We start from the raw sequence: 26,163 nt of genomic DNA on the forward strand, positions 1-26,163 counted from the left end.
CATTCTCAGGCTTTGGTGAACTTTAAGCAAGGAATGCTTATTTTTCCTGCATCCTTTCACTCTGCAGAAGGACTGAAGTTATTACAAGGTACCACTTGTATAATGTTGAATCAATCACAAGAAATACAAAGTGGTGTCAAAATGCCTCTCTTTAGACCTTCAAGATGTTCTTACAGGTGCTTAAGAGTTAGTGTTCTTTGGTATTTTGTCTCACTTAGAAGTGAGCAGTTCTTGGGCAAGTGACAGATTGATGTGGACTGGTCAGAGTAAGATCTAGGCAGCCAAAAGCCAGTGCAGTGCTCTGGCTGGGAGTAAAGCAAATCAGCTCTCTTCGTTTTCCTGAAGTGTTTTCAGCATCAAGAAGATAAGATTGGTTAAAAACAGACTGGCAGTTGGTGTAACAAAAAAAAGAATATTCATTTGACTGTTTTGCTTGGGTAAACCACGGCTCTTATTGTTCAGAATTGCTTAGGCTGATTTATGAGGGTTGCTGATGGAAAGAGCCACTTGCTTATGTTTATATGCAAAGGTTGTGGGGGAGAGAGAGGGAATTAAAGGGAACAGCAGAACAAATGTATTAAAAAATTATAAAAAGGAAAAATGTATGTGTGCAGAGTTCTACTGACTTGCCTTATCATTTCACATATTCAATTATTCTGTGAATAATTTGTGCAAAGATATTCCAGTATTGCCACCATTTCACTGGGTATTTGCTATTTTGGGGTATGTGGTTGGTCACCTATTTCCACATGATTGTTACCAACCTCTGCACATGCGATTCTTATGTGCATCTCTTTGGGGTGAAAAAATACAAATATTTTCCAAGCTTTCCCTATAAGCAAATAAGTTTTGTTTTCAGCTACATGAAAAAAAAACAAATAGAGATAAGGGGTTGCAGATATTGCCAGGAGAAACGTTGGTACTGATGAAATTAGTATCTCCATTGCTTTTGTCTTACGATGCTCTGGTTGTAATAACTTCATTTCCAAGAGGACAGCAGGCTGCAGCTCAGAGTTGCTCCCCAAACTAACTATGGGGAGCACCCAGAGGGGTGGCTGAATCTCTCCTGGTAGCCCTGACCACAATGCCAAGCATCCAGCCCTCGCTTGCCCCAAAAGTGAAAAGCCATGCTGTGAAGCCCAAATTCTCTGTGCAGTGCAAAACAGAGGCCTCATGGCTGCAGAGATTAAAATAGGGAGGAAAACATGAAAAACACAATGACTTTCCTGCTTTCTTCACCACTTTATGCCACCTTTGTTCTGTTAGATTTACCCACTGGGTGTCGGTTGGGGGCAGAAATCATGGTATGGGCATGGCTTCTCATTTTCATGCTGCATCATATGCACTTGGACCTCTTGGTAGCTTGGAGTCCCCTCTGATGCAGTTCTCTGCCATCCGGCACAGGGCACTACAGCTCCCTGTTTGGGCAGCGCAGTGCTGCCCGGCCCCCAGGAAGCAGCACGCCGGGCTGCAGATGAAAGGAACGTTAATAAGCCCAATGAATTTTCAGTTTTCTCTGAAGGAGAATTTAGCTGTGTTCTCTCCTGCTGTGCAAAATGATAATGAGGCAATCGATCGCAAACAGGTGCAGTGAGGAGCTGCTCGGAGTACAGTGAGCCTTCGCACTCAATTGCCATGCTCGACGTCTGAATCTTAATATCGTTCCAGAAAGAGTGACAGAATAATAATTCCCATCTCATATTAAGGTAGAAAGCTGTTAAATTCAGAACCTTCTGGAATTAATGTCATTCTTTTTGTAGTTCCATTGAATTTGCCAAGGTTCGCTTCAGGAATTCCTCTAGCGAGGAAGTGCGTCTTTAGGAAGTATTTGTGTAATGAATTATTTACTCATTAACTGAAATTTTATACCAATTTAGACATGTTTATGTATTTAAAGGTTTTGTGGTTTTAACTATTCCATATTTTTAATTCAAGTTTTAACAGCCCATTTGGTTGCATCTGAATTTAGTCCAACTTGGTGCTGGGGTCTCAATCACTATGTTATGTGGGAAGGCTGGAGCAGAAAATGCGTGTGTATTAATACACGCACACATGTGCAAGTGTACACAGCTCTTTACTCCATCTATGGGTTAAATTAACTAGAATTTTAAAAGGTAACACCTGATAGATGGCTGCTGGGTTTCAGTAGGGCAGCACTCCCTCCGCAGGAGAGCAGTACCTGAGCATTGATGTTGGCCGGACATGATGCTGTTACTGCCTGGGAGGGGAATGATGGCACAGTGCAGGGGTACCTTCTCTTGTTCAGCTCTTCCTTCATCCTTGTCTTCCTCCTTTGCATTTTCACCATATAAGAGATGGTTTATTTCTAACTGATACACATTCTTTGTTCTATTTTTAATGGTTTCTTTGATATACTGTAAAATAAACCCTGCCAAATTCTCAGGGCTGCATTCCTTTATTGACAAGTCCTTGACCATTTATGATTTGTGTTTTTACTTCTTGTGTCCAAGGCCTCTTCTGTTATACTCGGGGTGTATTCTCAGGGGTCCTTGTAACAACGTGTTCAAGAAAAAATGCTAAAAAGAAAAAAAGGCACAAAGCCTCATATAACAATTTGAGTCTCATACCAGGAATCTTCCACTCAGCCTTAAAAATATGCTGAAGTAACTTTTGAAGTATTGGAGATTTTCTTTTTTTTTTTTTTTAACTGTCACTGAAAGACTGGTATGGCACTTTCCTCTTCTTTGAAAAGATTTTGTCTGATCTTTTCTGTGTTCTTTCTTCCTAGAAGCTTCCACGGGCATCTCTTGTGCAGAGAAACATATGTACACATGACTTGAAAACCATCTGCTTCTCTGTCACCTGAAAGACTTTGCACAGAAAGCTAATGCATAATTTATAGTAGAGATTTTTGTCACGTTTGAAAGCTTTTTTTAATATATATACCTCAGTGCTACGGAGTTGAAGATGGTTTTCCTGGTGCAAAGATCCTAAAATCTTATCTCAGTATTGCAGATGCCAACTCATGTCCTTAACTTGAGCAACATCTGCTCCATACCCAGTGGACTGGTCCTGCAGTGCTTTGAAGACTATGCCACTCTGTAGCTCTAGTAACCCATGCTCATCTTGGGGGTTCTTGCCTCCCTAAATTAGGCCCAAGATTTTAGGTCTCACCTGCCCTCGTGAGATGATGTGGTCTGCCTGCTACCGTCACTGAAGGGCAGGTGGGTTTGGAGAAGGCTGCATCCACACAGCAAACAGATCCTAGGGACAGAAGAGGCCGTCAGAGCAAAGGAAAAACTCCTGAATTCTTTTTGGGGAAAATATCGGAGTTACTTCTGGACTGACTCAACATGGAATAAGACAAGCAACATGAAGAAGAGTATAAATTGCCTTTAAGACTGTTTTCAAGAGTTCTGTAAGTGGCATTTTAAACACAGCTCATTGCAGTAGCATTTCAAAGTAGGGTCCTCACAGCAAACATAGATAAGTAGACAAGTTGTTGGGATGACAGTGAATCCTCTGTGTACCAGACAGCGGCAGTCCCATTCCAGTGGGATTGTGTAAACTGTGTCAAACAAATACCAAGGACAAAGTGCATCTGGGAGACAGAAAACTGATACCAGGTTGAAGGAAGCAGAGGTAATTTAGTACTGGCAAACTCATTGTCTAAAGGGAAGGTCTCCAAACTCCTGCCGTTTAGCTCATGGCAACTCTGGGAATAGGGTGCTAGTGCTGGTGAATGGGTCCTTAACACTGAAATCAAGGTTGGTTACAATCATACAAGCAAGTTTTCTTTTGTTTGTTTCCAAAAACATTCTTATTTTATGTTGATTTAACATCTTCCTCTTTCAGTACCGCATTAAGGATATTTCCTGTGACTCCTCAGTTTAAAGGAGACAAGTTCAATAAGTAAAAATAATAGTCCCTTATCTGTTATTTAGGATTTCTTCCAAAGCAGGTGCCCACATTACCAGATCCGCAGTGGGTGAATCCCAGTTGTCACCTGGGTATACAGTTTTGACTTGTTTTCATTACAAACCTGAAAGTTACGAAGTGAAAACCTCACCTGTTGTGTGTGCCACATGATGGATGATAAATATGACATGACATCAGGATTCTAAATCTAAACTTGTTCTTTTGGGGAATGACTTCAGTGTGGGAATGGGAGTGAGGATGTGAGCATGTGAGTGTAAGCTCACTTTTTGGTGCTTCCTGTAAAATCTTTTTCCAATAACTTGGAAAATGGTCATCTAGCCACGTTTCAGCCAATGGTTATAGTGTCTTTGCCTTTTGACAAGAGTATTTCTGCTTTAACCATGTTCTGACTGGAATTGTTCTATAAAATCTAAGGAGAGATTTATGGTATGTACCGCTACGCATCTGGAAGTTATTTTGCTATCCTCCTGAATTTTAAGAAGCAGACATTTCTCTACTAAGTCCTCTTTTGCCTTGCTTCGTCTTTGAACCTTTCTAGTACACAGTAGAATACTAATCTGAGCTTCATCAGACCAAAAAATGTTGCTGTAAATTACTCTTTCTCCTCTGAGGTGGTCTTAAGCAAGTCTTAATATCACTGTCAAAGCATTTGGATATCACATGTGCTGTCTCATAGGTTGACAATCACTGAAAATATCACGTCACATATTACTGTAGTTACAGTTTTTGTGCTAGCAAAAATAATAATAATAATAATAATAATAATAATAATATTCATAGGTTCTTGAATGAGTGTCAAAATGCAGTTGCCCCTGCCCTTAATTAATCATTTCTGTTATTTCTCCTTTGCTTTCCTTGTTTACTGTTGTGTTGGAAAAACTCTTTCCTTTTTGGCTATAGTTCCCACTGCACTTTACTGCAGTTGTCATGAAGCACTTAACCAGCAGGTTTGACTGCGCACTTTACTTAGATGATCTCTTTTTTTTGGTGATGACTTTGTTAATTTATTTTCATGTAAGATGGAGCTGTTCTCTGGCGGATTTGTAACAGAGAGCACGAAGGAGCTCTTTACCCAGACTGAGAGCTCTTGGCCCCCCAAGGCCCAGACATGGATCATTGCCAAGGCAGGGACAGGTTGTTGCTGGAAGAGGAGTGCTGTGAGAACTCCTGTTTCATTAATACCTGCTCTGTTAACTTCCATTCATTTTTCTTTCTGTGTTTTCTGTGTATATATTTTCTGGTGAAGACAATATGGGATTTCTCTCTCTGAGAAATGAGCCCTGAAATTTAGGTTTGCCAAATACGTAAAAGGGTCCAAAACATGTTTTCCTTCATGCTGCTCTTCCTGATGCTGGCAGCAGTTCACTGGTCCCAGCAGTGGCCTCAGCAGTGGCAGGAATGACCACAGGAGCTGTGCAAATGGGAGCAGAGAGAGCAGCAGGAGGCTGTGCCTGCCTTATGAACCATCACTTCTTGCCTCCTGGAGGACATTTGCCATTAAAAGTGAGGGCACACAATTTTGAAAGAACTTCAGATAACTTTACAGCTATAATGAATTATGTCTTTTGAAATGAAGTATGTTGCTGTGCTGCATTGATAAATAACCTGTGAAGGCCAAGACAATACCTGGTGCTAGCAAAAGACAGATGCTGTTTGTCAGTGAAGTCATTTTTAAAAAAAGTTTTGGGGATCACCTGTCTGTCCAAGTAATGGTAGATTATTGGTCTGTGTGGACAGGAGTTTAGGAAATAAAGCAAAGGGGGAGAGAAAACCTCCCTTCTCTTCTGGATCTAGACACACTGACTGTATTCCAGAATTCATCATGTACAGCTTTATGTCGTTCTTATATTTCTTTCAGCTGTCAGCAAGCATAAAAACAGCTCACAGCTGCTTTAGATTAAACTGATGCTTCAGCATCTCCATTTCAGTATCATAAAATGATGTTACCTTGGCATAATTTCATTCAGTGACCCCAATAGGTTGAGGCAAATACCATTCTTTTGTTTGGGTTTTGTTTGTTTAGAGGCCAAACTGAAAAAGAGGGAAAAAATATCTTGACTTGGGTCAGAATTTGCTAAAGTTTTCTTTGGCAAAATGAAACTAAAAAAACGTCACGCCAAAACCTTGAATTAACCAAAATGCTTCAGTGGACCTAACTGGAATGGTTTGTGTTCAGATTATTTAAACTCTCCTCCTCTTTTTCAATCGAATGACACTTTGAATGGACAAGCTGCAAAATTTTATTTGCTAGCTGTTGGAATGGAAGGATTTGCCATTTTCAGAAATTTTTCCTGTACACTTCTTTCAGCCAAGAGTTTAGCTGAATTCAACCTGAATTTTCTTTTTGTTTGTTCAAACTTACTGCTTGTGGAAAAAACATCTCCCAGATCTTTTCTTCTTGCATTGAACTGACTCTTGAAGTTTCTTTCTGTCCTATCAATCAGATATTCTTCTTCTTCTACAAATTTTCTTTTGACTTTTTTTTTTTTTTTTTTCTGATGAAAAACATTTCAGTTTTGTTCCCAGATGATTTAAAAATTCCTGTCATTTGCTTTTTTGTCACTGTTCAGATCCTGCGTTAGCTGTGCCTTGGGCCCCCCCTACACAGTATGTAATAAAGTTACAGGCTAACAAGGAATGAGACAAATTGTGTCTGTAGAGCGGATGTTTCTGTCAATGCGCTTTCCTCATAGACTTGCTTTGATTTAACTTTGGAAAATGTGCCCTTTTTTCCCCCCCAGAACCTTTCCTTTTCCTTCAGGAACATTCAGTGAAAGCATGAGTGTGAAGTTGTGCAAGGAGAGATGAATCAAGGATTTATGTTTAGATTGGCGTGTTGCATGCTTTTGAAACACATCTTGCCTTGAGGATGCTTGGGTCTGCCAGGGAAGCCCACAGTCCTCCAGGCAAGGGTCCATCTCTGCCCAGAAATGTTTCTGTTGCTGTTTGTTTGTTCCTTGGCCCAGGAGCTTGGTAATCTGGGCTCTTCCCAAAGTACATGTACTTGTGGGCATAGGCAGCTGCAGAGCATCCAGTGTGTTTGGAAGGTGTCTGCTTTCTGGTTTTATTATGGAAATAAGAATTCTCACCAAGAATTTCCAACGAACTCTCCAAATCCAGAATCTGGGGTTCTTTCCCAAGCTCTGCACAGTTTATATCCGTCCATCCATCCATCTTTAATCTTCTGCATGTGCATTATAATTATCCAGTAAACAGAGTGATTACAATGAAATTATTTTGGCAGGATGAATGTTGTTTCCAAGGTTTAGAGTTTGCACCTTCTAATCAGAAGAAAAATGATATTTTTGGATGAGATTTTCTATGCTTGCTTTGTCTGCAAAAGTGAATTTTAAATATTTCCACAAAAGCTCTTCATTTTGCATGCCATGTGCATAAAAGCACACTTTTAGTTGGAGCAAGGGAAGCTGAAATTTGAAAATAATGCTGTATTTATATATAGAGTTAAGTAGGCTTGAAAATAATCCTTGTAAGAATTTTGTTTACATGACCAAAATTAATCAAGATCTGATTGTCTGAAAACTCCAAAATGGCACGTCAGTAACCCTTTAACAAGAAAACTAATCAACCATTCCTACTACTGCCAAGAACTGATGAAAGAAAAACATTCTACTTTTTAAATTTTTGGGAGCCATGCAAATGTTCAGTGGCAAGACCCAGATGGGTCACTCAACAGCAAGATTATCTTACAGGCTCGTTCCTAGGCAAACACTGTCCTCCTAATGGGGAGGTTGTCCCTACCAATCCTATTTCTGGTTGTACTGCTGGTCTTAGAGGCAACTGGAATACAAATCATGGCTGGCACATCATCCTGAAGGCTGAGTATTGATAGACACTGAGATTAGAGCCCACCTGCAAACCCTCACTGCTGCTGGGGTGGAATTTCACCCTGGACCAGGAATTTTTACCAGGAGCTTGCAACTGAGGCCAGTTTCTTACTGAGGGAAAACAGATGGACCATCATTAGCATGTTCAGAAGGCAATTTGTTTCATCCAAGAACATTGCTTCCCAGAGAAACCCAAGAGTTTCTGATTTTCCCAGCATATGTTCTGAATTCCCATGCCTTCCCCTTCTCCCCCAAACTTGCATTATCCCATACTAGATTTGCAACCCCTCAGCTTCAGCAATGCTGGCAGTCAAGGGTGGGTTTGCTCCAGCCTGTGGGGTGTAGTGGCTGCTCTGATGATACGTGGAGGTGAAAGGGCCATTGAGGCCGAGATTTTGGATATACCTGGCAGTTGGGCTCCTTCCTTAATGTCAACAACAGCAGGGAGGACAGACAGGTTCTTCAGGGACCCTTGGCAGAATAAAGACTTGCCAGAGGCTGTAGTTCTCGTTAGAGGTTCATTATTACATTAAAAAAATATTAATAACAGTCAGCATAATTTATTTACAATTTCTAGCACTTAGAGTAGTTTATATTTGCACAGAATTTCTAGAATTCTCAAATAGACAGCTGGGTGGATCCTGTGCAGATTAGGTCAAATTCTTTTCAGCCAACGAGCAATGCAATCATAACCTAGATTCAGTCTTTACACAAATGAACCATGAGTCAGTCACTCAACCCTCTGAGGAAGATGACCATTGTGGAAGCATCCTTGGCCACCGGGGGATCACTGGTTTTGCTATCCAGCAGCAGTTGTGTCCTAAGTCCCACTTAGGGCTCGTTGCTGCCTGGTTTTTATAGACAGTGTCCCCTGTGCTGTTATGCTTCCCTGCTCCAGGGTAGGTGTCACCATCTTCTGGCAGCCCAGCACCTGGGTATTGATAACACTGATGGGCACAAACACCCTGTCAGTTGGTGCTCCCTATGCCCTCTTGGTGGTTCAGCACCTGGGTCTTGACAACACTTATGTCTTTTATCACCCTGACTATGGATGTCCCTACACCCCAACACCAGAGATGGGGAGAGAGAAGGGGATGGGGTGTACGTTAACAGCCCACTTACATATTATGGCTATTTGCCTCATTGCTGGCTGTGCTAACCATATTGGGGTCAGGAGCAGGGGGTACTGGTCACACTGGGGTCCTGTCAGAAGATGAAGGGGTCCAGGAAGGCTTGTCCTATGTGTCTGGCTGGGGCTGGCCTGCTGGGCTTCCCTGAGCTCAGTCACTTGGCCATGTACTGTAGGCTTTCTGTTGCAAGCCTACCCTGTAGCTTAACAAACCTAAAAGTTGCCTCATCTCTGATGCCTTTTGGGTGTAGCTACATCCTTTATAGCTTTTCATGGTTTGTTTTCAGGCAATTTCTTCCCCCCTGTGTGTACATCCAGGATAAACACATCAGCATCCCCCAGCACCTCCACAGGCCTCCTGCAGAGCCCTCCTGGTCCCCCCGGATGGACTGGCAGAGCCACCTCTTGCAGACCCTCTTACCAAATGACCTATTGGAGCTTACTTGAGTGTATTTAAAATGCAAATTACCAAAGAATCCTTGAACTTTTGATTCAAAGCAATTGGGATTATGTTGCAAGAGGGTGAAAAAGAGTGAGCTGGTCAACGAGTTGTCTCTTGGGATCTTAGGTCATCAAAAACCTCATGCTTTCTTGTTTTCTTTTAGAATGATTATTTCTACTTGGCTGCTTCAGCAGACCTCAGACTTGACAAATGAGTAGCCAAAGAAAGAGCTCAGGACCAGCTATTGCAGCTCAGTCTCTGTGCAGGCCCAGGAAAACACTTCATGCCTGGAGAAAGCTGGTGTTGGCGGGAGTACATAACCCCAGCTGCTTTGGCTGCCTCTGTTTGCACTTTCAGTAGTGCCATCCACATCCCAGGCTGAATGTGGGTGTGCATATCTGTGCACTGACCTACATACACTGAAAATGCTGCAGAGGTATGGGGTGGGATGGCCATCCCACAGGGAGAGGGGAGGAAATGGTGGGCAAAGAATAGCAGAGGCAGTGCTGTGCAGCTACAAGGTTTAGGGACAATAAAGCTGCAGACCTCTCTGCTTGCTTTTAACACCTTAAATACTTTTAGTGGTTGAGTGAGAAAATGTCTCCTAGGTAATGCACCATTATTAAGCTACAAGGAGTCAGGTCTGAAGGAGAGAAGGCAGATTTGGGGCTATTAACCTTCAAAGGGCAGGATTTTGGACTTGGGTGTGTGTCTGTCTGGTACCAATGGATTAAAGAGCCCTAATAGGTGCACTGGAGCCTGTGTGGGAGCCTGATGAGCAGCAGAAGCCTGTTCAGGGATGAGAACCGCCATATGGAGCAGGCTGGCCTGAGCCCCTGGCTACGCAGGGTGCCTGTACAGCAACAGCACGGAGCATTGCACTTGACGTCAACCAGCACAAATCCATAGTCAGAAAGTGGCAGATCCCAAGCTGGGAAGCTCAGAAGCAGCAGTGCAAGGAAGGATGAGGGCGATTAAAAGAGTGCAGAAGGCAGGGAGGGTGTCAGCTGGGTGCAGGGAGTTTTCATGGGAAGAGTAGCATTGCTCCTCCACAGGAATGGGTGTTGGAGGGAGTTGTGCAGCTTTTGGGATAGAAGGGGCAGAGCAATGTCCTGCAAGGTTTAACAGGGATTACTGAGGATTACATGACATTTGAAAATGCTTTGAGCAGTGGGAAATTTTGGAATCTGGGACATTTTGACTGGGAATGCATGCAGATTAGAGCTGAAATTAGGTGGAACAATGTCACAGGCTGTCACTGGTCACTAAAATCTGGCCACAGGGGTGTCGGAGGCCCACTGCAAAGAAAGGGGCCCTAGGTACATCTGTGGTGGAGGTTTTGTGTTGCCCACGGGATGTGGAAAGAGCTCTTCTACTGCACATTTCAGAAACCTCTTCCTTTGAGGGTTGCAAGCCTGCCAGTAATAAAAGCTGAATGTAACAGGCAGTTGTTAGACAAATTGCTCTGGGATTTTACAGCGATGTGAGACTCTGCTCAAAGAGCATAAATTGGGACTGACTTTCTGTGATGAGGAATGGAGTCAGTCTTAACAGATGCACAAGGTTTGCCACCTATTTGGGAAATTCCTCCTTTGATTCTCTGCTGCCAGAGGTATATATATAATATATCTGCAATGGAGAATGTAGTAGTAAATGATGCACCAGAGGAGAGGATACTCCAGTCCAAGCAAAACAAAAGAGCAATGGAGAGCTAGAGATACCTGGCCAATGGCTTTTGTCTGATGAGGCAACTTTGACTGTTGTATTGAGTTGTTGTCTTGGAAATATGAAAACAGACATACCCTCTCAGACAGGAAATGTAGTGGCAGGGCCTTTATAAAAATGTTGCTAAATTAGGAGACATTTTAGATCATTCTGCTGAACAGGAAATAACTAAATAAGAGTGAGAAGACAAGCATTTGGCTAGCTTTTGCCACGGTGGTGGGAAACTCATGGGTCCAATTTCTCAGTGCTGCTATGGGCCAGAGGCATAGCACCTCTTCTCTGAACATGAGCGTGCTTGCTTGATTGGTGGGCTGCATTTGGGTCACCCATTCTGCTCTTTCCAAACAGAAGTCTGTAAATAAATGAAGAAGCAGAGTATTGTAAGAATGTGGACATATTGTTTATATATATGTGTGTGTGTGTGTGTGTGTTTGTCTGAATATGCACAGATTTACTTGTCCACCCAAGAAAAAGGTAATTTGCTAAAGGTAGAGCTGCTTCTACTCCCTCTTTAGTGTGTTTGTTCACATCTGCCTTAATCTTCCAGTGACTATTTGCTTTTTTTGTACTTGAGGAGACCTAAGACAAGGTTATACAGCAAGATATTTAATATTACCAATCATGTGACAGACCTGTTTAGTTTTCTCTTGCCACTTTTCTCCAGCTGCATTTGTCTGTGAGCGGACATTGCGTCTGCAGTGTGGTTGCACCCCTACATTTTCTGTGTGAGTGCCATAGCTCTGTCCCTTGGCTGGTGAAGAAAGGCCATGCCCTGTGACACTCAGTACTACACTAGCTGCCAGTTTCTTGGCTGTCTTTACCAGGCATGATGACACTTGTTTCACACCAGGACAAACATGGTGCACAGCAGACTGCCAATGTTCAAGCCCCAAATTTATGGCTGTGGCTACTGGTCCTGGTGTTTTTGGCCAGCTTTTCCATGCCATCCTGCTTGCATTGTGTAGGAATACAAGAAGCTCTGAGGGCTAGGACGTTTTTCTTCTGTTGCTGAGAGTTGTCTCAAGGCATGTCATAAACAAGCATGTGTATTGGCACAGCATTGAAAAGAAAAGCATGGCAACTCTGCATCCACATGATGTGACATGCTCTGACTCTCTGGTAGCTCTCAGGGACCATTTAGTGTAGAAGCTGTTTGCTCAGTGACAGAGTGTCAGTGAAATAGATCCTGGTTTTGTTTCCTCTCTTCTTTATCTTTCCGGTAAATTCACTGAACTGGTTCAAACTCAGATTTTTGCTTAAGTATTTTACAGGGAATTAGTAATACTGACAGACTGTATGCCTAAAGAGAAACCATAAAGTTATGTGCAAATTCTTGGCTCAAGACTATGCTTGTAAATAAATCACAAATGAGGAAATGAGTACCTTCAAAAAAAAAAAAAAAAAAAAAAAAGCTCTCCTAGGGTGTTGTAATTATAATTGTTGTGATCATAAGGAAAGCTGTTGACAGACAAATGAAGTAGCCTAGAAAAACTGGTGAAGAGGTTCATTGAGATGTTTCACCCTGGTCAAACAACATAGAGAAGTGGTCTAATTGCATTCAAAGTGTCTTTGTTTTATGAAGTTTTGACATCTCTAGAGATATGTAATAGAACAGTTTGCTAACACATATAAAACTCTACAGTGAAACTTGGAGCAGAAATGATTAAAATTCCAGTCTTTGAAGGCAAAATGTAGCAGATTGGGAGAAAACAAAATAGCTAGTCCAATCTATTTTTATACAAGTTTATTTGGGATCTATATCTTTGTGACCTCACAGACTTAAAAAGAAAAAAAAAAAAAAAGACAACAGTGAACATGGCTTTCTAGGCTCACCAGTCTGGCTTGCTGTGGGCAAACTTTTCTACATATCAGGTCTTTGGAGTGCAGATTTTCTAGTTATTTAGTTTTGCAAAATAAATTGAAGTAGATGAATTCAACTTCTCATCCAGTCTTATGGGCTGAAAAAGACTAAGCCGTGTTGAAATAATCTGAACTTTAGAAGACAGCTGATATTAAACTTTGCCTGGAATCCTCAGGTTGGTGAATTTTAAACTCTGAGAAAATAATCAACTACATTTCAGCTGGCTTTGGAAGCAAAGAGGACAATTCCCTGTCTAGCAGCCAGGCCAAAATTCTGTCTGGGAAAATGATAGCCACCATATACCTTGCAATACCTTGATTAGACCAAAGTCCCTTTTGAAGACATTGTTGCTACAGTTATATTCAGGGTTGGGAAAACTAACTTCAAGTGTTCACTTCAGGTTTGAATAATACACACGGTTTTTGAGTTTTGTATGCGCTTATTATGTGTGTGCAGAAATCAGTTGATGGTTGTGGCTCTACAGTGCTATAAGGCTGTTTTTGTATTATTTTACCATGTCAAGGGTACTTAGATTGTTGCTAGATTTGTGTAGACAGATTGATCAGCTCTCACCTAATGTTTATCTTTTGTCGGCCATTTCATAAGATTGGACTTTCTCCTAAATGTACTACCACAGGCTGCTTAGTTCTAAATCCATTCCATCCTAACAACCCCTAGTAAGGACACCACAAAATGCTACTGGAAGATGAACTCCACAGGAATGTGTGTGTAAGGCCATGGCTCCAAGCACCTTCACCTGCTGGTGGTGAGGGCTTAAGAAGTGTTTTACCCTGTAGTTTTTTTGCCCACCCCTCTTTCCCACTGCTGTTTTCTGTCAGCACAATAGTTTGTGCAGTGAACCAGATCAGGGAATTGATTGTTGATTGGGCTGAAAAATATCTATTTAAGGAGTGCTGGTCCAAATGTGGAGCTGGTGCCTCGGACTGTTCTACTAATTTTACAGCTGTGCTGTGTAATGGCTTTGGCCATGATTATCATTCCCATTGGAGTCCCTTTGCACTGCTGAAGTGATGCGGAGAAAACAAGCCAGTCCTTTATTATTTACTTTACTGTTACTTTCTCCCTTTGCTTGGAATAACAGCAAGGAACTGTTTTACAATAAAAGATTCATTTTTAGATATAGAAAGCAACTTAATTCTATGTGAATGTTGACCGTAACCACACATGTTGTTTGCAGATAGTCACATACAGAAGCAATGTGTTTTGCCTGCTGATAAGCAAAATGTTTCTGTGACTGAAAGTAGTAACTTCATTTGCGGACAACACCAAGCTGTGTGGTGTGGTTGACATGCTGGATGGAAGGGATGCCATCCAGATGGACCTGGACAGGCCTGAGAGGTGGGCCTGCATGAACCTCACGAGGTTCAGGAAGGCCAAGTGCAAGGTACTGCATCTGGGTCAGGGCAATCCCAAGCACGAATACAGGCTGAATGGAGAATGGATTGAGAGCAGCCCTGAGAAAAAGGACTTGAGGGTACTGGTGGATAAAAAGCTCAACATGAGCTGGTAATGTGTGCTAGCACCCCAGAAAGCCAGCTATATATCCTGGGCTGCATCAAAAGAAGCGTGGCAAGCAGGTTGAAGTAGGTGATTCTGCTCCTCTGCTCTTGTGAGACCCCACTTGGAGCACTGACTTCAGCTCTGGGGCCTCCAGCAGAAGAAAGTCATGGAGCTCTTAGAGTGAGTCCAGAACGGGGCCACAAAGATAATCAAAGGGCTGAAGCACCTCTCCTATGAAGACAGGCTGAGAGAGCTAGGGTTGCTCAGACTGGAGAAGGCTTTGGGGAGACCTTAAAGCAGCCTTCCAGTACATAAAAGGGGTCTGCCAGAAAGCTGGAGAGTGACTATGCCAGGAAGTGTAGTGATAGTGCAAGGGGTAATGGCTTTGACGTAATAGAGGGAAGATTTAGATTTAAACATTAGGAAGAAATTCTTTAATATGAAGGTGGTGAGGCACTGGAACAGGTTGCTCAGAGAAGCTCTGGATGTCCCATCCCTTGAAGTGTTCAAGGCCAGGTTGGATGATGCTTTGAGCAACATGGCCTTGAAACTGTAAAAGTCAGTCAAAGAAACTCTCTGAGACTCAGTATGGAGTTTTAAAAAGCAGACATTCTTTTTTTTGCAGCACCGGATGCATGGGGGATCGCTCCACTTAGCGTGCGTGCTGAATTGCTCAAACTACAGGGGTTATATGCAATCAAAATATACATATTCATTAGATTTCCAAGAAATAATTAACATGTTCATTCTATTTCTTGTAACTCATTAAAAATATGTAAATATCTCTGGCACATGTGCTGTTGTTTCTACTGGTGGGGTGGTCTTTTGGGGTCTTCTGGTGGTCGCTGATAGTCTTCCTCACTATGTTTGCTGGTTGAATCCAGTTCTTGCGCGTGCTCAGGCCATCTTGTTCTTATTTTATCTTACTGTTTCAACTTAGGAATGCATACTGAGCTTAGTCGGTTACACATCCAAGGACGTGTACCATGAACTCCCACCTATTCTTTTCAGACACATCCTTAAGGTCTGGGTTATCTTGCCTCCTGCCCTGGCATAAAATTCTGTATGTTCTTATAGATAAGGCTGACTAATTAGTGAGTAAGGTAGCACCAGGGATACAAATTTTCTAGACTTCCTTCTATCTAGCTGAACATACTAAAGGTTTGGTCTATCTGTTCTAAAAACATTTGGTTGTATTATTCTGTTAGGGAGAGAACCATATGTCCTTCTGCCTCGGTATCAGTCTGGTGGGAGGTGTCCCTTCCTGTGTCGGGGGGGTTGGAACTCCATAGTCTTTAAGGTCCCTTCCAACCCAAACTGTTCTGTGATTCTGTATAGCCCTAGTCCAAATCAAAAGCTCACCTGTAAGGAAAGCAGAGTACTGTATTCAAGAAAATACAACCACAGTATGTGCTACTTACTTACGCATAAGTTGAGCTTCCTGCTGTGGTGGCATAAGGCTGTAACCCAACCTTATGTTCTCGGTGTTGCGTAGAAACTAAATAGATTGAATTTCTCTTAGCAGCTTCCTCTGTGAAGAGAATCCTTTGCAGATTCATGCTTGTTTAAAATGTTTGGAAAATTGAAATGCTAGTTGTGCTGATGTCACAAGAATTACAACTTATATACTCACCACATAATTGATATTTACTAACAGTTTCTAGTATTAGATACAATTTGCAGGCAATTGCCCGCAGACTATTTTAGTGCCCTCCCGTAAATGATAAATGGGTGACTATCACAAGCTCATAAAACATTTAAAGATGTGTACTCTAGCTACATGCTGTGGGAGTGTGCAAAGCCATTAACAGGCAAGGGATGAGTGACTTGCTTGTAAAGGTGGTGTTGGCTGTGGTATTTAAGATGCTGTCCCTGACCTGCGAGGCTGAGTAGGGTAGTAGTGGCTGGTGGCCTAAAACTGTTGCAACAAATGGGTGTGGCAGTGGAGTTGGGTAGCACCTTTTTGTAGACCATAGAGGTGACTGACACTGCTTTTTTGTGGTTAGAGAGGGCTGAACAAGGGTCTGGTGGGATGGTAGTTGAGTGAAATTCTTTTCAGCAACCTGCATAGCATCCTCAGTGCAATGTGTGATGTTGGCTTGTGGGAAGTAGAGACCACTCTGTTCCCACAGGAGAGCCAGAGCCATGTGCCCACTCAAAGCCCTATGCCGCGTGCTGTTTTTCCATCATCACTTGATCTGGGGCTCAAACATGATTTCCACCAGGACCACGCTTCACCCACCTGGTGGGAGCTATGTCCAACACACAGAATTGTTCTGCAAAGCCCAGCTAATGGAGCAAACCTCAACAAGAGACAGTGTAGGAGGGAAAGGTGATTTTATTTTGTACAAGTGAGGCTTCGCTCCTGCGTGGTCACTCTATAATAGGTTTTGGTCATTTGTTCTTTCATACTCAGAAGCTTGAAGATGCGTCAGAACATGGTTGGTCCAGGATTATTTATGATGACACAGAGGATGATGGAGGCTAGTTATTTAGTTCTCATAGTGTCTTCTGGTTTGTCCTTATTATTGGCAACCGTGTGGCTGGTTTTTAAATGTGTTTTTTTGTACCTTTTAAGTGTTGACAGTGACTGAATTGTTCCTGTCTCCAGCTGTCCCACCTCTGTGAGTCACTAGGCAAAAAACAGCGATTAGGTCATTGTTCTTTTGTCTCTCTTTCTGGGTGTAGGCTGTCTTATTTAGGTTGCCCTTTGTTTTGTCAATCTGGGTGAAACTGTAGGTAGTTGAGCTGGGAACTTGGTGACCTACTAATTTAGGTGCTGTTAACATGTTATTCTGTTTATCTCTTCTTCTACTTCTTCCTGTTCTTTTACACCCTGATATTCCCACTCTGCTTCAGCCATACCTTCTAGCACAGCTCTTCACAAAAGAGGAGGAAATATGAACAGTGATTCTGCTTCTGTTCATCTAGGACCCAAGGAAATGACATGAAGCTGTGACAAGGGAGGTTTAGACTGGATGTTAATAAAAGGCTCTTCACTATGAGGGTGGTTGGGCACTGGAACAGGCTCCCCAGGGAAGCAATTGTACAACCAAGACCAATAGATTTCAAGTGTTCAGACAGTACTCTTAGACATATGGTTTAATTTTTATGTTTGGAGCCAGTTGGACTCAATGATCCTTGTGGGCCCCTTCCAACCCATGATATTCTATGATCGTCATACTCTGAGCTCTAAAGGAGCTCTGAAGATGGAGGGCTTAGGAATTTGGTTGATGTCATTTCCTACTGGAAAAAAAAAATCTGCTGGCTATGGTAGTAACTTAGGTTTGTAACTTCTTTACAGGAAACAATGCCAACGTAAACTTATAAAAATTAAAGGTAGCTCACATGAATGCACAGGACCATGAAAATCTCAGTGCACCTGTCTCTTTTAGGGAGCTATTCCTGGGATTTGTAGAGAGGAGTCCAATAGAGCAGCTTCAGAAGTTCATGCTTCTGTAATATCCAAGGCAGTTTTTAAATTCCCATGACCTAATGTCTACAGGCACTGGGGTGGCCATGGATGTTGAAGGGAGCCATGGGAGAGTTCAAACTTCATTCTCTGTACTGCTTCCCATCTTTCTAGAAGCACTAGAAGCATCTAGAAGCATGGGGGAATCAGATGGATCACCTGCATCTCCCTCAGGCAAGGAACAATATACCAGTGAGTGCATTAGTGTGGGTACTCACTTTGCCAGGTTGGTGATGGGATGTGAACTCAGCAAGCCATGGTAAATAAACTCTGCTAAAGGTGTTGCCTGATTAAAGAAAAAAAAGTTTGGGTTCATTACCTGGTGTGCAAAAGCCAATCCATGCATTAGGTCAAGATAATGTTTATTTCAGAACTGTGCAAGTCTGGGTACCAGGTGTTTTCCCACAAAGCTGGCACCCATTAGGACTTCTTATGCCAGTCTTTATACAATCCCTTATCAATACATATATGTGTTGGCACAATCCCCTAGCCTCTGATTGCTTACATAATCAGCATACTGCTGACATGACAGAACTATTCTGAGCATCCTTAGAGGGGAAGGGTCCCCTTTTGGTCCAGGTCTTCCAGCCTAGGGACATGACTTTCACTGTTATGATGGATAGTTCATGTTATAATGTTCATGGATATATAATGTTCATGGATAGTTCACATTACGATACCCCTAATCTTTGTTTTTCAGCCAAATATTCATGTTATGTTGATTGGTGATGTATTCAAGAGCTTATGTCAGGATGTTTCCTTTAGGAATGCCAACAAAATGGTCTTCCTGATTAGCAGTTCCTCGGTTCCTTATCCTTTAGACACCCCTAAGCCCTGGGACCTCTTGCCCTTTTCTCAAAGTACATATTTTATCTCTTTCACACAAAGCAGTTTAACAACACGCTGGTATCAAAGGGACACATTTTGCTTGTCACAGAGCAGAGTCCCTTCTTAGCAGCAAGGGTGTGAAGCCATGGCTGTAGGCATGGATAAAATAAGCCTGAGAGGCTTATTTGACTCAAAGAGAAGGAATATGAGGTTGGCTGCATGTGATGGTCATGTGCTCCACAGAGGCAAAGCCAAGGAATTCAGGCTGGGAGAGCTGGACTTCTGCTGTATGACTTGCTGTCATTGTGTCAGGGAAGGTGAGAAGCTGGACATCATCTAGTGGCAGCAGCTGGCTCTGGCTGGTGGTGCTGCTCCCCTTTTGAGTGTGGCAGCCAAGGAGAGCAGCTACTCAAACCGTTGTTATAACACTCTCAGTGCAAACACATGAGGAGCTGCGGGCACAGCCCCTCCCATGGCGCTGCTGCTTCATTTTGAAGGACACATTCCACCGATGAACTTCACACAGTGGTCTTCTCTCCTTCACGTGGTAGATTTGGACAGGAGGTTGTTTTCTTCCCCTGCTGCCCAGGAAAATACCAGAGTTCATGCTGCAGGCAGCCCAGATAGATAGACTTGTCCTAAAACAATCAAGAGTGGAGATTCCCTGACATGGTATTCCTGCAGGAGATAGGGAGGGGGCACTGGCCTCATGCCAGGACAGAAAGGGGAAATGACGATTGGTCTTTTCTTCAAGCAGGGACATAGGGATGCAAGTTTCATGAAAAACAAAAAGCACAAGGCTTTGTTCCCAACCATAAAAATAAGAAAAATGACCTGTCCATGCAAGGAGGTTGGAGACATTAATTAATATTTGTGAAGCAGTAAGTACTATAGCTATAAATTTCATGGGAGCTCCTGTGAGGATATTATTAATTGTGTATTCAGGGCAGAGTTTGAGTAGCATATAGTAAATAAGGCATGAGACCATACACCTAACAATGAGGATAAAACAAAGCAATGAATCGTTGCTCATTAAATGTATGCCCTCCATGTGCAGAGAAAGGCCAAAGGTCTTGTGTAAAAAGGTGTATGTGATCCTGTAATTAAAAATTGTATGGTGCCTACAAGAGTTACAAGTTTTAGTTGTCTGGGAAACTTTAAATCAGGCATTTCCCATCTCCTGAGTGCTTGACTTTGCAACCCTAACTCTCTTTTAATGTAGGCTTTTCATGTAATTCAATCGAAATCATTTAAATATTCTATTTTCCCTGCTTGTCTCACCACAGCTGGCAGTGAGCTCCTTCTCCCATGCTGCTTTCCCCATCTGGAACAGACTAAAGAGCGTTTTGAGTTGCCTTAAATTTCATAACCAAATCCTGTCTCTGGGACCTATAATTCCTGTCCACATTTCTAATAAAAGAACCTTGTCCCTTTTCTTGATAATCTTATGTTCCTGTCAGGTCTTGCCTTTCCTTCTCTTTTTTTCCTCTGTTTTCACATATTAAAGATGAATCTGTAAGATGTCAATACATCTGCTTCCATTTATTAATATAAAACGGGACCATTAGTGATTTAGTATTCTGCAGTTTTCCATGTCAGACTAATTAGTTCAGAGAAGTGTTTAGTTCAGTCTAAATTAGGTTTTAATGAAATAGCAGCAAACTGACTTACTATAGCTCAGACTGACTGTTCTCTTGCTACAAAAATCTGAAGGCAGTACTCTGCTGAAGTTAGTAAAGGTAAATAAAAAGCAGAGAATCAAGATGGAATTCAATTATTGTCTAGGATTGTACAGCAAATAAACATGTTTCAGTTATGTGTTGTAAATGTACACAGTCAACAGGAAATAAAGGTCTAACAGTAAGATAGATAGAGTGAACACAGTGCTGGTAGACACAGCAGCTGGAAGGGAATGGGGTTCAGAGGCTTTGCAGTTTAACACACAGCAGCTGAGTTTGGCCCAATATGTTGTCTGAGACCAAAAAAAAAAAGTAAGGATTTTTTGGGGGAAAAAAAAAAAACAACAACAAAAACAGTGGCACAATGATCTCTCTGGTCAGTACGTTAAATAATAACTTCTTAATATGTGGGAGAAATGAGTAGTGCAGGAGAAGTTTGACACGGGCATCAGTAGGAAGTGGAGAAAGCATTTGATGTAATTTGCCTTGTGCTTCTGCTTCTAATAGGCTTTTATTCTAATTACTCTAGTGGCTTATAATTCTCCTACTCTTTTCCACCATTATCTCATGATACAACTGCAACACTTAAATAATCAAGCGTGTCAGTAGTTCTTATCACTCTAAATTTTCCAGGTTGCCACCAACATGATATCTCTTTGCTTTGAATAAGAGTGGTATAGGGATGCAAATATTTCCATCCTCCTGAGCCTCCACAGCTTTGCATAGATCACAGATCAAATGCTCACATCCTGCTGTTTTTCCTGGGACCAGGGAACTATCAGTTCTCTGGCCTCTGTGAACTTTCCTAGTTGTGTTGCAGATGAGATTCCCAACCCATAAAAGGACAATCTCTCATGTACCACGTGAATTCAAGGTTCAGTTGTATGATACTCACTGTGTTCTGCAAAATCTTTTTGTAAAACAACATTAAGACAGCATACAGATGAAATTTAAGAAAAGAAACCAATCCTTCCCTGCTGACAAAGTAATTTGCATTGCTCCAAGAAATACAGAATGAAGTAAAATTATTTTATTGCTTTCTTTCATCATTATGCCACAGTACTAATTATGCTCCTGGTGTTCTAAAGTCTATAATGCTATTTTCTGCCACCGAGTTCCTATTTCTTTATTAACGTAATTCCTTAAACACATGCTTTATGCCCCTAGTAAGGACTTGGTAATAGTCTGTCATGTTACAATGATACCAGTGGGTAAGCCTTCATCCAGTGTGAAGTTAGAAATGGCAGAATAATGACTCTTCAGAATTGAAACTGCAGAAAAATGATTAATATTTTCCAGGCTGATCAGCATATGCTGCCACAGAGTGAATATGAAATCATCATGTTTTAATATGGGAAACTGATGAAGTTTAGAGCATAAATATACCAGCTACGGAAGTGTATCTCTGCATGCATATAAGATACTCTGATGTTGCTTGGTGCACGGAAGGTGCTCACAATGTGCAGGATACTTGCTTTGCTGTGATTGCTGTTTCCTGTAGACTTCAATAAGACCGAGCTTTCACGTCAGACACAGTTTCCATACATCTTCAGAAAAAGCTAAGGAATTTCAACCATGAAACGAGCACATATGCGACGAAGATGGGCCCATTGCCACAGCTGTGACAAGCTCTAGTCTTAGCATGAAATAAAAAGGTCTGGTGTGGAAAGTGTTAGCAAACACAAAATGGCACGTAGGTGTTGGCAGGTGAAGGTGCTTCCCAATTACTGCTAAAGAAGTGCATGAAATATGATTCTGTTCTTGTTAAGAGTTACCTATATATGTTATAGACATAGAGTATACCGTGAAAGGATTACCCACTAAAGAGGAACAGTCCCTCATGGGAATCAAGCTTATGCTAGTAAAGGGGAGCGTTATGACACCTTAGGTCTCTGGCAATCTACAATATGACCATGGATTTTCTTTTTTTATTTATTTTGTCCTTAACTAACATTTTTCCTCCTGCCTGTGGTTTCTGTTAGGCTTTTGGTGGCTGGGTACTTCTGCACAGAAGCGGTCCTCGAAGCATCCCTTGGACAGGACTGCAAAAGGTGACTAAACGGTTTAGTGCTGTGCTGGCTATGCTGCTTCTGCAGATGTTGGAGAGAAATCCTTGGCTATGGAGAAGTGGTGAGTTACTGCAACCTATTTCCTCTATTTTGAGTGAAGGGAGGCAAGCTTGGCAAAAGGGTTGGAGCACAACAGATGCCAAACCCATAGGAAATTGAAGCATTAAGACTAAAGCTCTGCTATCAATCAATATGTTTATGCTTAAAAGAGGTCTCCAAACATAGGATGTCTGTCATCAGTACACTAGCCTGGCAAAATTTAGTGGTGTGGTTTTCCACATACTTCCAGCAGTTGTCACAGGCTTGGTTGAAGATGCTGTCAGACATGACTTTGGAATCTTTATTTTCTTGGCCATGTTTTTCTCTGCATTAAATGGTTACAGGTGTAATACCCAATAAAACCACCAGAAATCATACCCAAATGTTTGGGAACTTGAAACCAGTGTAGGGCTTTTTCCAATGTCTTTTAATTGAACTATAATCAGGAAGTTGCTGTTTTTAATAAGTTGATTGTAGATGGTTGTATGTTTAAGAGAAAACAAAACAAAACAAAAAAAAAAAACAAAAACAAAAACAAAACAAAACAAAACAAAAAACAAAAAACAAAAACAAAAAAAACCACCAACCCTTAGTAAAGGATTAAAGCAAAACTTATGCTTTGTTTCAGTCAATACCAGAGGTGAGGCAGATCGTGGGGAGATTTTATATGAAGAGCTTTGTCACTGTCCCTCTTGTCCTAACTATCCAATCTAAACGTTCCTTCTCCTCTGCCTGGGAGCCACAAAGTTAGGTGAACTATTGCAGTGATTTTTTGATCTAAGCTGTAGAAAGGTCAATTTAAATAATCTGAATAAAATCTACTTTTTTTCCTATATTTCGTGTTTTACTCTCTGTCCTGTTGCTAATTACTTTAAAAGGGGCTTTGTGATAGAAAAAGAGATCTGTCACTGAACCAGTCAGTTTTCTGGCAGGCTGCTCTGCGAGTAATGCAATTGCTTAAATAAAAATGGCGCAGTTTTGACATCGTAATCTAATCACTCATTTCTCTGCCTTTCATTCTGATAAAGTAAGGCATAATGAACTCTTGGTAGATATAGTAATACCCCATCAGTATTTCTATAAGATTTATGTTGTTATTGAATACTATTTCAAAGAAAGCAGGACAAAACATAATTCTTGCCATTTTACTTAGTTACTCATGTTATTATTTTAGGTTCTCCCACTATCGCTGAAATGAAATGATCAGGTTAACCATTTTAACAAGCACTGGCTAGTTGCACATATGCACCATTCATTTAAATGACTTGTGAAATCAAACAGAGCCTCTCAAATAATGGGGCCTCATCTCCTTTCCCTGAATAATAACTTCAAGGAAGATCCACCTCCCTCTTAGGGAAAGAATGGATAGCTGGGAATGCTCAGGGGAATAAAAGGGTTTAAAGCACAGCACATAAAAGGCTGAGTAGAGAAGTCTTTGAAAATAAATGCAGGCTTCAACAAAAGATGAGAAAGAAAAGGGTACAGAGAGTGTGGCGGACTTTGTGTAGATATGGGTAGTGCATACAGAAGAGGTTGCTCAGGCAATGCATAATAACCCGATCGAAGGGTGAATATGCTGCCGTAGGTGCAGGGTGGTAGGCAGGAAAAAATTGCATTTTGATGAGGGGCACAAGATGTGCAGAGGCTGGCTGTGGCTAACAGGGAAATGAAGAGACCTGAAAAGGAAACCAGGCTGGGAAATGGCACCAATTATCTCAGAGTGAAGTGTTTATTTCCACTCATTCACAATCACAAAACAATAATATGGATGAGAAAAAAAGAGATGAGGACCATATTAATATTCTTAAAATGACACAAATGATTAAAAAAGCAAACTCTTTTCCTTTTTCATGTCTTGGATTCAGATCTAACTGGAAATATCAATCCCCAGTGAAACAAAAATTATAATATCATCTCAGTTACATGTCTTCTGCATGTATTGTTTGCATTTGTAGCAGAGTCAAACTCCTAGAGCAGGGTATAACCTTTCCAGACAGTGTTAACATCCACTTCTTCAGAGAAAGAAAAAACAAATATGGAACTAGTCAAAGAGAATGGTAGGTAAGTTGCTAGGTGCCACCTCCTTAAGTTAGCATCAACTTGTTCGAAAGATAATAAATAAATAATAAAAGCTTTATTTTTAGCCATTTGATCAGATTTTGCTACCAGTAAGCTGTTAGTTAAACGTATACTTAAAAATGAAAACAGCAGGGCTTCAGTGAAAAACAGACTTGAGCTGTTATAACTGAAAGAATGACTTGACATAACATTGTTCGTATTTTTAATTATGTCAGAGCTAACAACTTTACAGAGATGTGCCAAAAGATCATCACTGCCTGACAAATTTTCAACGTATATTCGCCCACCTCCAGTTGTCCAAGCACCAGCTGAGTCACAAGGCTTGCTCATGGATATTTGGACTCCCAGTCATACTGGGATATATTGGTCAAAGGTCTGATCCAGTATTGTAATAGTAATATTTTAAGGTCTCTCTTTTTTTTTTTCTTTCTTTTTTTTTTTTTTTTTCCTAGGTGATCTTGCAATGCACTGAGAAGATCTTGTCTGAGCACTTGGATACCCTTGGTCTGGAAGAATGCAATGTCCTTCAATAATGCATTTTTGAGGCTTAAATATTGCAGCATTTTCCAAATATAAGGTCTTCAACTAAATTTAGTATGTGAGGCTATGTTGACTATGGCAGGTATAGGATAACCAATGGCAGATGCAAGATTTTGGGATTCTGAAGGGCAAGGTCCTCTTCTGTGAGTTGGTGCCATACTAGCACAATCCTCACATGCAATTTGAGAGCCCATAGCCATACTCAAGCAAGCAGCTGCCATGCTTTACAGTCTGCAGCCTCAAATCCTTAGTCCTTGGTCACTGACCTATTTGTGGAGGGCAGGTCTTCCATGGACAAACAGATGAAAGAGATTCCATCCTCCAAACCTTTTTTATTCCAATAGCACTCTGGCTGACAACTGTGAAACTCTCCAAGCCTTTGGTTTCCTTGATTCATAAATCGAGGGGTGAGTTTGGCAAGATTCATATTCTTTTGTTACCAGCCTGTTGCATCTACAACTATAGGTATTGTAAAGCTTACATGTATGTCAATCTCTATATGAGATTTATGGATTTGTCTGCAGATTTCAGCAAAGGCACTTATGCTGTGGCATATTCCACAACTCCGGCCTCAGATATTCCACAACTCCAGCCTCAGGCTCAGTGGAGATATGATTACCTCTTTCCCAAGAAGGGAAAGTTCATGGTGTTTGGATCCTGTGGGAAAAAATATATGCCGTGTTTTTTGATCATTTGTCTGTACTGTGACAGCAAGAGTGCACCTGCAAAGTTTAACTGCGCCTTTTCTGCATGTAGGCGGGAAGTAGGATGAGCTTTTGTTCTTTTCGCTACCATGTGATGAGCTTCACACACCAGACACACTTGGTGCCATCACTCCTAACAGCTTCCAGTTATGGATGCTTTCTGAGCCCTGCATGAACTCCAGCAGGATGCAGGTGAGCCTTTCCATCTGGGTTGACTAGTAGGGACCAGTTTCTGTGGTGGCTGCATGCAGGTCCTCTACCCCTGCTCCCTCCATGGTTACTGAGGCACCAGGAAAGCAGAGGTGTCCTGGACACTGCACCATACATGGT

General features: G+C 41.6%; 1 protein-coding gene across 10 annotated transcripts in view; it reads left to right on the plus strand.

Moving 5' to 3' along the window:
- Positions 1-26,163, plus strand: part of LOC311442829 (uncharacterized protein) — an 85,548-nt gene that overhangs the window by 24,493 nt on the left and 34,892 nt on the right. For 8 of the 10 annotated variants that reach the window (XR_014696891.1, XR_014696892.1, XR_014696893.1 and 5 more), the window contains exons 2-4: positions 22,385-22,532; positions 25,042-25,536; positions 25,886-26,025. Coding sequence is in view for 5 of the 10 variants with exons in the window: in XM_084532463.1 (XP_084388589.1) it covers positions 25,987-26,025 (39 nt within the window). In the remaining 5 variants the exon portion in view is untranslated. Of the gene's footprint in view, positions 1-22,384; positions 22,533-24,882; positions 24,963-25,041; positions 25,537-25,885; positions 26,026-26,163 lie in introns of all 10 variants that reach the window. The other 2 variants (XM_084532462.1, XM_084532461.1) reach the window with 2 other exon arrangements.

Source organism: Aythya ferina (assembly GCF_964211825.1).
Source record: "Aythya ferina genome assembly, chromosome: 1".
NCBI classification, from domain to species: Eukaryota; Metazoa; Chordata; class Aves; order Anseriformes; family Anatidae; genus Aythya; species Aythya ferina.